Raw genomic sequence first — 12,948 nt, 5'->3', positions numbered from 1 at the left:
TAACCAAAAAAAATTATAAATTAACTCTTAATTACTTGAACTACAAACTTCATGCACAAACCATATAGTTAAGTCCAACCCCCAAAAAAAAAGCATATAGTTAAGAGGAAATAATTGAAGAAACTATATAAATAAATAAAAACAGGTTTATCTAAAATTATTAGTAAAAAAACAACACATTTGAAATGAATTTAATAGCTTCACAGAAGAAATTGAAATATAAATTCATGTCTTCTCCTTTTTTTTTCCTTTAATTTATTAATAAAGTTGACATTAAGGATATGCTAATACTTATGTATTAAGGAGAAGTCTAGAATGCAATCATAAAAATGGAGCACCCACATATATGATAAAAAGATTTCACATATATGGTAAATTAATGACATTATTATAATTGATAAATGGCTATGGCCCATAAGGCCATCTCCAATCATGGGCTATATCCCAAATATAGCCTTAAAATAATGCAAAACTCATCTCCAGTCATGGGCTAAATAAAATTTTGTCTAAATTTGGAGGGTTAAATTTGGGCCTTTAGCCCTCCAACCAGGGCAAATGTAGCCCAGATTTGGCCCAGGCCAAATTTTTTGTGAGCCCCATGTAAAAGCTTTTGAAGAAGATAAATTATCAAGTGTGGGCAAGAACACGAATTATCACGTCCAAATGCATATCCAATAGCCAACACGAATTATCAGTTATATATATATATATATATAAGCCTTTTTAAATGTTTTCAATTCGTGTTATTTAAGAAAAAAAATTATAAAAAATTATTGGTCATGACTATTGGAGCCCGAAAAATTATGTTTCCAATTTTTAAATGTTTTAAATGTTTTAAAATGTTTTCAATTCATGTTTTAAATGTTTTAAAATGTTTAAAATGTTTTCAATTCATGTTTTCACACATACTTTTTAAATGTTTTAAATGTTTCAATTTGTGTTATTTAAGAAAAAAATTCAACATGTGTCACTCAAAAATCATAGCCCAAAAATTTATTAAGATTCCTTTAGGACAAGACGTTCCACGTGGACACAAAATCTTATCAAAAATCTTGTCATATACGAAATATTGTCTCTAAATAGTAGTTTAATTAAATTAAATAATACATTGGTCATGATGTTGGAGCCCGAAAAATTATGTTTCCAATTTTTTAATGTTTTCAATGTTTTAAAATGTTTAAAATGTTTTCAATTCATGTTTACACACATACTTTTTAAATGTTTTAAATGTTTCAATTCATGTTATTAAAGAAAAAATTATAAAAAATTCAACACGTGTCACTCAAAAATCATAGCCCGAAAAATTATTAAGATTCCTTCAGGATAAGACGTTCCACGTGGACACAAAATCTTATTAGAAATTAAACCTGGCAATATTGCACATGATCCGTTAACACAACACGAATTTGCACAAAATTATTAGTATTTGGGTTGAGCTTACTGGGTCGGGTTGAAAACGGGTGAACCCATTAGCCACCCGTTAAGTTAAAGGGTCGTGTCGGGTTCATTCGCGAATATTCGCTATCCACCCGTTAAGGAGGGTAGTTTTGTAATTTTGTATCACAATTCATATTAAAAAAAACAAAACACCCACCTAACTCACTTTGTTTTTTATTATTCTTCTTTCTCTCACCGAATCTCTCGTCTTCACTTTATTTTTTTTTAGTCTTCTCTCTCTCTCAATCTCTTTTTCCTCTTCTTGTTTTCCTCTTCTTTCATGGCACATATATCTTTTTCTTGCTATTTCCCAAGTTTTCATCTTCTGTATTTATATTTATTTCATTCTCTCTTCTCTCTGTGTCTATTTAGAATCCAAATTTCTTTTCTTTAAATGTAAAAGTTGAGAACCAGTGAAGAAGTCTTCATAGTCTATCAATGTGGGTTGGGGTTTTGAGGGGTGTTTTATGGTGTTTATGAGATGGATATTTAGGGGAGAGGACAGAGAGAAGGGTTGGTGGCTAAGCTCGATGATAGTTGGTTTTTTTTTTTTTTTTTTTTTTTTCTGGTTTATTCTTAACGGGTTGTGTTGGATATTCGCGAATTGTAACGGTTCATGTTTGGGTCTAGCATTTGTCACCCGTTAACTTAACGGGTCGTGTCGTGTTAACCCTTTAAGTTAACGGGTTGACACGAACATGACCTGAAACCCGTTAGCACGACCCATTTGCCAGGTCTATCAGAAATCTTGTCATATATGGAATATTGTCTCTAAATAGTAGTTTAATTAAATTAAATAATACATAGTTGTGGAATGTATGAGTGTTGTACCATAGTTTTTCTCAAAATAATAAAATAAGGAGGACCTTAAAATATAGTCCTACATGATTGGAGATGGAAAAATTTAGTCCTGCACTATTCTTTAAAAAATTAATATTTTGGACGGCTAAATTTTTAGCCATGAACTATATTTAGCCTTATGACTAGAGATGTCTATCTACTTTCTACTATCTAGAATGAATGAATGAATGCAAATGCCTATGGGTCACTCAAAATTACTAAATTTATTAATCACGTTTCAATCATGGTAATCAATCAATCACATTGGGTAATTCAAAGACTTTTCTGATGCTTAAGGAAATCGAACTTAATCTTATTGAAGAGCCAAAACAAATAAAATTTAATATTAATTTGACATGAATTTAAAAACTCCACACAAGAAATTGAAATATATGAATTATAATTCTCTTCTTCTTTTTTTTTCTTTGATTTATTTGTTTGTAGGGTTGAAATTAAAAACAATCGTCCACAACTGTCAAGCTGAAAAGATGTTGACAATATATTAGTATAAAGGTCAAGCTGAAAAGTCTTACCCCTATATTGTAGTGAAGGGGCCTATTTATAGAGGGCATTTTGTATGCTCTTAGTACTTAATTTCGATGTGGGACTCGTGGGAGGGCCCTATGAGGTTGACACGAGTCTTTAGATATTTCGGGCGGGTGCTTCGAGGTTGATTCTGCAGAATCGGTAGGAGATACCGATTGTAGTCTATGTTGGGCCTGTAGCGACCTTTTGCTGCCTTCAGACGATATCACCGGTAGCCGATGCTGATTGTTCAAAGCCTTGGGCACTTGGGGAGTTTCTCTGGTCCACGTGTCACTGGATGAGTGGAGGGTCAGATATGGTACAAACAAAATCTATCACATGTCTGTAATTAAAGCATGTAAACATCTCAACAACTTTGCTGTTGAATCCTAATTAATGACATAATTATAAGAGATATTTAATAATAGGAAGATTCACTATTATACCAAATATAGGAGCCCATATTATATAAAAAAAACCCTATATGAAATGGACTTTAGAAACACACCAAAAACCCATTTACAACATAACAAAAAGGCTTTTAACTTCTTTTAAATTACAAAATTGCCATTAATTTCTTAAAACAAACCCAACTCCAAAACCTCAAAAAAAAGCCCTATTTTTTGTGAGCCCCATGCATGTGCTTTTGAAGAAGATAAATTATCAAGTGTGGGCAAGAGCACGAATCATCTCGTGTTAATACATATCCAATAGCCAACATTAAAAGTGATGATGTCATTGATGATGTCAGCTGGATATATATATATATATATAAGCCTTTTTAAATGTTTTCAATTTGTGTTATTTAAGAAAAAATTATAAAAAATTACTGGTCATGACTATTGGAGCCCGAAAAATTATGTTTCCAATTTTTTTTTTAATGTTTTCAATCCATGTTTTCACACATACTTTTTAAATGTTTTAAATGTTCAATTCGTGTTATTTAACGTGTCACTCAAAAATTATAGCCTGAAAAATTATTAAGATTCCTTCAGGATAAGACGTTCCACGTGGACACAAAATCTTATCAGAAATCTTGTCATATATGGAATATTTTCTCTAAATAGTAGTTTAATTAAATTAAATAATACATTGGTCATGACTGCTGGAGCCCGAAAAATTATGTTTCCAATTTTTAAATGTTTAAAATGTTTTCAATTCATGTTTTCACACATACTTTTTAAATGTTTTAAATGTTTCAATTCGTGTTATTTAAGAAAAAAAATTATAAAAAATTCAACACGTGTCACTCAAAAATCATAGCTCGAAAAATTATTAAGATTCGTTCGGGATAAGACGTTCCACGTGGACACAAAATCTTATCAGAAATCTTGTCATATATGGAATATTGTCTTTAAATAGTAGTTTAATTAAATTAAATAATACATAATTGTGGAATGTATGAGTGTTGTACCATAGTTTTTCTCAAAATAATAAACAGTGCTGCTATTTCCACCCACCTGTCCTATTTTCTCACCCACTTTATTTTTAAAATTTTAAAGACAAATTTGTCTCTTTGTAAAATTACTTCTAAGAACTTGAAAAAAACATATTTAAAAATTCGTATAAAGTAAATTTATTTTCTTTCACAAAACAATATATTAGTTTTTAAAAATAAAGGAAAAAAAGAAAAGAAAGCACAGTCGAATATGCAAACCTGCACAACTGCAACATCAAGGAAGCAATGCGATGAACTCACCATTCATCAACTTATGGCAATTCCCCTTTACAATAAAATTTTAAAAACGAAAAGAAAAGAAAAAAACCCTCCCACACCAACCCTGATGGCAATTCCCCTTCATGGCCGTTGCTGCTGTCTCCCTCTTTGTTTCTATTCCTTCCTCCATCTATCTTTCATGTACAAATTTAAAGAACAATCTTATTTAACATCTGTTGTTCGTTTTCAAATTTTGCCCTTTTCTTCCTTAACATCAACAACGTAATCTTAATCTCAATCCTTCAATCTTTTCATATGGGTCGTCTCCATCTTCCTCAAAATTAAAAGAATAAAAAAATTGAAAAAATAAAAGATCGTACAGAAACCACCAGCCATCACGAACCCAGCACTACCTCCCCTGGTCAACGCCTCCCACCACGAATCCGTCAATTATATGAGCGGATGAGATTTGCAAATAAGACTTGCTGGAGGGATATGGATCACAAGTCCAACTGAACCCCAATCAACTTATGGTAGATCCACAATCAACTTATATATTCCTTGTTTTCTAAAGAGAGAGAGAGAGAGAGAGAGAGAGGAAGAGGGAGGGCTGGTGGGCGGTGGTTGATGGTTCTTTTTGTTTTGTTTTTTTAATTGTTTGAATTAATAATTAAAGGGTATTTTAGGAATAACGGTGGGTGGGAAGATAGGATTATATTTTTTCAAATTTATATGGTGGGTGAAAAGATAAGGTGAGTGGGAAAATAGGACAAGGGGGTGGAAATAGCAGCACTCATAATAAAATAAGGAGAACCCTAAAATATAACCCTGCATGGCTGGAGATGGAAAAATTCAGTCCTGCACTATATTTTTAAAAATTAATATTTTAGAATGCTAAATTTTTAGCCCTGTACTACATTTAGCCTTATGACTGGAGATGGCCTAAGTATAGCAGAGAAGAAAATACCAGGCTTAACTTTGTTTTATCTGAAGACGTGAAACATACTTTAGTTTGTTATTATTTTTACCTTTCAAAACTGCCACCTGGCTTGACTTTTTTTGCTGGCTTCAATTTTCTCTGTTTCGCTTTCGCGGGCCAACCCAACTATGGATACGTACAGCAAGAACAAGAAGCGAAAGCTGCATGAATGGTTTGGGTTTGCGTCATTATAAATAGCACAGCAGGTTGGAGCTAGGAAAAGCAATAAGCAACGAGAGAGAAAGAAAGAGAGAAGTGAGTTTACATTTGTATACATTGAAAAAAAAAAAAACTCAATCATATTCAAGCACGAGCTAGAGATCATCAGAAATGGCAGCACTAGGGTCTTATGCAATTAAATCAGTCGAACTCCAAAGATACTTGCTCTGCAATGAGGATGCTACTCTCCAATTCTCTGGAGAGGATGATACAGTCGCAAACGCAAATTTCGATTTGGAGGCGGGCGGTAGCGAAAAGGTGAATATAAAATCCTCCAACGGCCTATACTGGAGGAGAGTAGACCAAAACAGTTACCGTATTGTGTCCCTCGCTGTCGAGCCAAATGAAGATCAAAGCTCGTGGAGTAGTACACTCTTCAAGATTGTGAAGGATGAAAAAGACAAATACTGAATCCTCCACGTGCAACTCGGACATTATATAGAGCCAAACCCTGTAGACAATTCCCGTGTCTACGCACTCCAAAAAGACCCCAGCGACAACCAAATCGTTGAGTTCTAAAAGAAATGATCATCCTGTAAAGTTAGATGTTTGTGGGTAGCGTCGCTGGAAACCCTCACAAGACTTCACTCGTCCCATCAGGGTTACTTATGGGTTAAAAAGGCTTGTTGCACACGCTAAAAGCAATCGCGTTCCTTGCGAAAGTGGCATTTTCTTAAGTTTTCCCTTCTGTTGTGATTTGGTTTCTGTTAGTTAAGACAAAGACAAGACATAGACAAGACCCTAAACCAAGGAATGCTTGTCTACCATCTCTCTACTTTTCCATGTTTACATATCCTTGTTTTAGGGATGTTTACACATCCATGTTTTAGGGATACCTTTCCAGGATTTGTGCTAGATGTAATTATTAATTAACCATGTACAATTGCATATAACTCTCAAGTGAGTAATACAATTTCAGATTAGCATTCTCAGCAAATCTTCTTCTCCAAGTTCATCTCTATTCTCTCAATTACACTATCTTTGGCATGGTATCAGAGCAATCGATTTTGGTTGCCTTTGCATAACCTTGTTCTTGCCTAATCTCTACCTATCCTTGCCCATAACTTGCTGTTGTATTGTCCCTATCTCATACTTTGCCTTGCCTCAAAATTGATCTTGATCACAAGCATTATTTGTGCTCTTGTTTGCTGAAGTTTTAAGCTATTTCTTCCTCTACATCCTTTTATATATTTACCTCATGGGTGACACCAACGACTCCATCAACTCCACGGGCGACTCCTCTAAAATCGACTCCACCAAGATCGACTCCACCACTCTACCACCCCGGTCCTCTCATGACTACTCTCCAATTACTCCTGATAAGTTGGATGGGTCCAACTATCCTGCATGGTCTCGTAGTGTTCGCTTGGCCATCACTGCTCGTCGTATGGCTGGTTTCATTAATGGTAAAAAGATTGCCCCTGCCATTGATGATCCTAGCTATGAAGCTTGGGATGAAGACAACTGTTTGGTGCAGTCATGGCTCCTCAACTCCATGACCAAGAATGTACGTGCCTTATTTGATCACTGCTCAACGGCTTATGCGGTGTGGGACGCAGCTCGGAAGACATATACTGTCACACAGAATAGCTCCAAGTTGTACCAACTCCGTCGTCAATCAGTCACCACCTCTCAAAGTGGTGAACCTGTGAATGTATTCTATGAAAAATTACACATAATATGGCAGGAAATTGACAGCCTCCGTCCCTGCAAATATACCAATCCCGATTATGTGGCTCTTCACCAACAAGCACTTGAAGTTGAACGTGTGTACGATTTTTTGGGAGGACTCGATCCCAACTTTGATTCCGTTCGTAGTCGGATCCTTGCCATGAACCCGCTTCCAGCAGTCATTGAAGCTTATGCACTTGTGGTAGAAGAAGACAATCGCCAATCTTCCATGCTTGGCGGTGGGAGTGCGATGGCGGTCAAGCCATATCGGCCACCACACCGTACGTCCTCCGGACTTCCCCCCCGGGACCCCAAAACTGAAGATGCAAAAGGAACTCAGAAGTGCACTCATTGTAGTGGTAATCATCTTGTTGAGAAGTGCTTTAAGCTTCATGGTTATCCTGAGTGGTGGGATGCTCTCAAGTCCCGCAACAAAACACCCAAGGCAGCATGTGTTGTAACTACCGATGCTCCTCCATCTTCCACCCTACTCTCCGACTCCGAATCAGGTACACAACCCACTACATGGATAATTGACACAGGTGCCACTGATCATATGACTTTTGACTCTACTATGTTTTCCACAATATCTTCTAAGTCTCGTCATCCTTACATCACTAGTGCCAATGAAGTTCCCTCTAATGTTGCTGGTGAAGGAACTATATCACTTTCCCCTTCCTTATCTTTATCTCATACACTACTTGTCCCCTCCATCAATTGCAATTTGCTGTCTGTTGGAAAATTACTTGACTCACATAATTGTTATGCCACATTCTATCCTTCCCATTGTCTTTTCCAGGACCTCACGACTCACGCGACGATTGGGCATGGTAAACGAAGAGGGGGGGGTTGTATTCCTTGACGGTCTCTTCACCACCAAGGGCAGCTCATACTCATGGTTCAAGCTCACAAGCTCGCAATAAACACCAGATTTGGCTTTGGCATCGTCGCCTAGGACATCCATCCTTTGGCTATCTTCAACGTTTGTTTCCGTCTTTGTTTCGTGGCTTAGATCATTATCAGTTTCAGTGTGAAACCTGTGTATTGGCCAAAAGCCATCGAACTGTTTTTCCCTTAAGTGATAATAAAACGGAATTTCCTTTTGATTTGGTTCACTCTGATGTTTGGGGTCCTGCTAAAGTTTCTTCCAATGGCAAAAGATGGTTTGTTACATTTATTGATGATTGCACTCGCATGACTTGGGTTTATCTACTAGCTCATAAAAGTGACGTTTCCGCTGCAATCCGTGAATTTCATGCTATGATTACCACACAGTTCCAAGCCTCCATCAAAGTATTCCGGTCTGATAATGGTGGGGAATATGTGAACAATGTCTTGGCACAATTCTTCCGAGACCACGGCATCATTCATCAAACCTCCACATCTTTTACTCCACAACAAAATGGTGTTGCAGAGCGAAAGAATCGACAATTACTTGAGGTCACTCGTGCATACATGCTGGATAAATCGGTCCCTCACTACTTATGGGGACATGCCCTTCTTTCTGCAGTCTATGTAATTAATCGGGTACCTAGTAGTGTTTTGAAGTTTGAAACTCCATTGAATACCTTGGCTCGTCACGTCTCTCTTCCTACAGTCCTCAAGCTGCCTCCTCGTATATTTGGTTGTGTTGTATATGCTAATGTTCCATCTCATCATAGAAGTAAGCTGGACCCTTGTGCCATTCGATGTGTGTTCGTTGGATATGGATCAAATCAAAAAGGCTACAAGTGTTACCATCCTCCTACTCGCAAGCTCTTTGTCACTATGGATGCCACATTCCATGAAGATTTATCATACTTTGAAGCTTCTAAGCCCCCTTCTCTTCAGGGGGAGAGGAGGAATGAAGAGAAGGGAGAGAAAAAGGGAGAGAAAAATCAAGTCTGTGAAGAAACGACCGGTCGCACTGACCCAAGCGACCGGTCGCCTTGTTCCAGACTTGGTGAAAAACGATTCTGTGAAGAAACGACCGGTCGCACTGACTCAAGCGACCGGTCGCCTCGTTCCAGCTATAATGAAATTCGACTCTGTGAAAAAACGACCGGTTGTAGGCAAGAAGCGACCGGTCGCGAAGACTCCTGTAATGAAAATCGACTCTGTGAAGAAACGACCGGTCGTAGGCAAGAAGCGACCGGTCGCGAAGACTCCTGTAATGAAAATCGATTCTGCCCTAAAGCGACCGGTCGCACAGAACCCAGCGACCGGTCGCCAAACATCAGTGAACTTGAAGATGGCTACAGCGATGAAGGTACTGAAAAACTGTCGTTCTTGTTTGGTGAAGATCCTGGAGGGGACAATCCAAATGATTGCTGTGATCAACTACAAAATACAACCCTTCCTTCTCAACCATCGGACCAATCGTCTCATGATGAGGAAACACTTGAGGTAATTCCTGAAGCACCTAATACTATACCATACACTCTCCCACCTAGGACCACTAGAGGAAAACCCAAACCTCAATATTGTCCTGACCTCACTGCCAAGTCTAAATATCCCATTAATAACCATGTTTCAACTCATAGATTGTCAAAGTCATATGCATCATTTGTCAATCAATTATCTACTGTATGTGTTCCAAATAAATGGCAGGATGCTATAACAGATTCTAGATGGGCTGAAGCAATGGCAATTGAAATGGAAGCTCTGGAAAAAAATTCTACATGGGAAATGGTTCAGTTGCCACAAGGGAAGAAACCAGTTGGATGTCGGTGGATATACACCATTAAATACAAAGCTGATGGATCCATAGATCGATACAAAGCTCGATTAGTGGCCAAAGGGTATACACAAACATATGGAATTGACTACCAAGAGACATTTGCACCTGTTGCCAAGACCAACACTGTACGTGTTCTCATGTCATTGGCTGCAAATCTTGACTGGCCACTACTGCAGTATGATGTAAAGAATGCATTTCTTCACGGGGACTTGCAAGAAGAAGTGTATATGGAACCACCACCGGGGACCTCTATGACACTCGGTCCCAACACCGTGTGCAAGCTGAGAAAATCGTTATATGGGCTAAAGCAATCACCACGAGCCTGGTTTGGAAAATTCACAGATTCTATGAAGAGCTTTGGCACTCAAAGCCACTCGGATCACACTTTATTCTTAAAGCGTCGTGGTGACAAACTTACGGCCCTTATCATCTATGTTGATGATATGGTGGTTACCGGTAATGACAATGAAGAAATGAAGAATCTGCAGAAGCTCCTTGCTAGTAAATTTGAGATGAAGGAATTAGGTGAGTTACAATATTTTCTTGGCATAGAAGTTGCTAGATCAAAACATGGCATATTTCTATCACAGCGAAAATATGTGTTAGACTTGTTAACAGAAACTGGAATGCTTGATTGTAAGCCAGCTGATACACCCATTGAGCAGAACCACAAGTTAGGGATGTATCCAGACCAAGTACCCACTGACAAAGAAAGGTATCAAAGATTGGTTGGGCGACTGATTTATCTATCACACACACGCCCCGACATAGCTTATGCTGTGAGTATGGTGAGTCAGTTTATGCATCAACCAAGTGAGGCACACATGAATGCAGTAATACGGATAATGAGGTATTTGAAGGCTGCCCCTGCAAAAGGGTTGATATTCTCCAAACATACACATATGGACCCAGAAGGATACACAGATGCTGATTGGGCAGGATCCATCACAGATAGACGTTCTACTTCTGGATATTTTACTTTTGTGGGTGGCAACTTAGTCACTTGGAGAAGTAAGAAGCAAAAAGTTGTGGCTAGATCAAGTGCTGAAGCAGAATTTAGGGGAATGGCTCAAGGACTGTGTGAATTGCTCTGGTTACGGAACTTACTGAAGGACCTTGGAGTTAAACCATTAAAGGCTACAAACTTGTACTGTGACAATAAAGCTGCTATCGAGATAGCACATAACCCAGTACAACACGACCGTACCAAACATGTGGAAGTCGACCGACACTTCATCAAAGAGAAACTTGAAAAGGGTATAATTAAGTTTCCGTTTGTAAAATCGAAAAACCAACTTGCCGACATTCTGACGAAGGCCGTATCAAGTAAAGTTTTTTATGATTCACTTGACAAGTTGGGCATGCGTGATATCTTTGCACCAACTTGAGGGGGAGTGTTAGTTAAGACAAAGACAAGACATAGACAAGACCCTAAACCAAGGAATGCTTGTCTACCATCTCTCTACTTTTCCATGTTTACATATCCTTGTTTTAGGGATGTTTACACATCCATGTTTTAGGGATACCTTTCCAGGATTTGTGCTAGATGTAATTATTAATTAACCATGTACAATTGCATATAACTCTCAAGTGAGTAATACAATTTCAGATTAGCATTCTCAGCAAATCTTCTTCTCCAAGTTCATCTCTATTCTCTCAATTACACTATCTTTGGCAGTTTCAATAATATTGCATGCAGCTACTGCTCATGCATTAATTTATGTAACCTATAGCTAAGACTATCTGTGAGAATAAAAGTTGTGCTTCTTTCGTTTTACTATTCCGATCCAGATTACTTGATGCATTCATGCATTACTTCCATGATCCAAGAATTACTCGGGTCCTTGATTATTACAAGACCAGTGAGAATAATTGACACTGAGAATGTTAAAATATCACCACCAGCCCACAACCCAAGGAAAAATCCTAGCCAGCCCAACAATTAATCAGCCCATGCCCAATGACGGACCTAAGATCCGAATCCCGTAAGGTCATAGTGTAAATGTTTCAAAGAAAATTTAAGAATGGGTTATTTTTCTTATCTATTTTTTCTCTTCCAAATTTTATTCCTTTCTTGAAAAAATATACTTTGAATGTTTCAATTTGTCATTTTTTTTATGTATGTTTTTGAGTGATTTCAATTCATAAAATTTCAAACCAAACCTACCAATTAACCAAAAAATGAAAAAACCACAACCACCTAATCAACAAAAATAAGTAAAAACTTCATCCAACAAATCAAACCAATACATATAAATCATAAATTTCATCCAAACAATTATAAATTTGATTTCCATTAAATTAAAACCAGCATACATCATTTTGATATTAAGATTTAGAACTTACTGCATTTTGTTCTAATTACAATGAAGAAAAAAAAAAGTTTTTTATTATTATTTTAATATGGAGAAATTCTTAAGTGTTAAATAGTGGTGATAAAACCATGTTGTGGTCATCCTTAGATAAAATCACAAGTAAAGCTTATCATTAATGGATTCTAATTTCTAAGCCAGTGATTGGAATTTGGGAGGAAGAAGTAATAATAAATGGAACAAAGTTGACTTGCTGATTCCAACAACAAAACAGGTTAAAAAGATTAGCTGGAACAATCCCTTGAACCTTTGTTTTTCAATCCTAATTCATAGGGCCTCCACAAGTACAAAGTAGAAATTTATTAACGAAGTTCACATAATAAGGACATGCTAATTCTTCTGTCTTAGAGCAAGTCCAGCGCAAGGGGCTAGCCCAGGTAGGAGGGTGTTCTAGGTCCGAAAGGCAGCTCCATCGCGCAAGACCCAGCCCGGGCAAGGCGTGGGACCCAAGGGGAGATCTGGCCCGTCGTACTACGTACCTTCGGGCAGCTGACATCATGCTAATGTCAGCACAAGAATTAAAAAAAAT

The 12,948-nt window shown here is 37.4% G+C and overlaps 1 protein-coding gene across 1 annotated transcript; it reads left to right on the top strand.

Moving 5' to 3' along the window:
* Positions 1-6,366: 6,366 nt before the first annotated feature.
* Positions 6,367-8,443, top strand: LOC148294665 (uncharacterized). Its single transcript, XM_088253150.1, has 2 exons — positions 6,367-7,837; positions 8,128-8,443. The coding sequence occupies exons 1-2, from the start codon at positions 6,856-6,858 to the stop codon at positions 8,160-8,162; spliced, it is 1,017 nt and encodes a 338-aa protein (XP_088109276.1). The 5' UTR covers positions 6,367-6,855; the 3' UTR covers positions 8,163-8,443.
* Positions 8,444-12,948: the final 4,505 nt, after the last annotated feature.

The sequence above is a fragment of the Prunus avium genome, chromosome 5 (assembly GCF_965620075.1).
Source record: "Prunus avium chromosome 5, drPruAviu1.hap1.1, whole genome shotgun sequence".
NCBI classification, from domain to species: domain Eukaryota; kingdom Viridiplantae; phylum Streptophyta; class Magnoliopsida; order Rosales; family Rosaceae; genus Prunus; species Prunus avium.
This window is presented reverse-complemented; position numbering and strand designations above follow the sequence as displayed.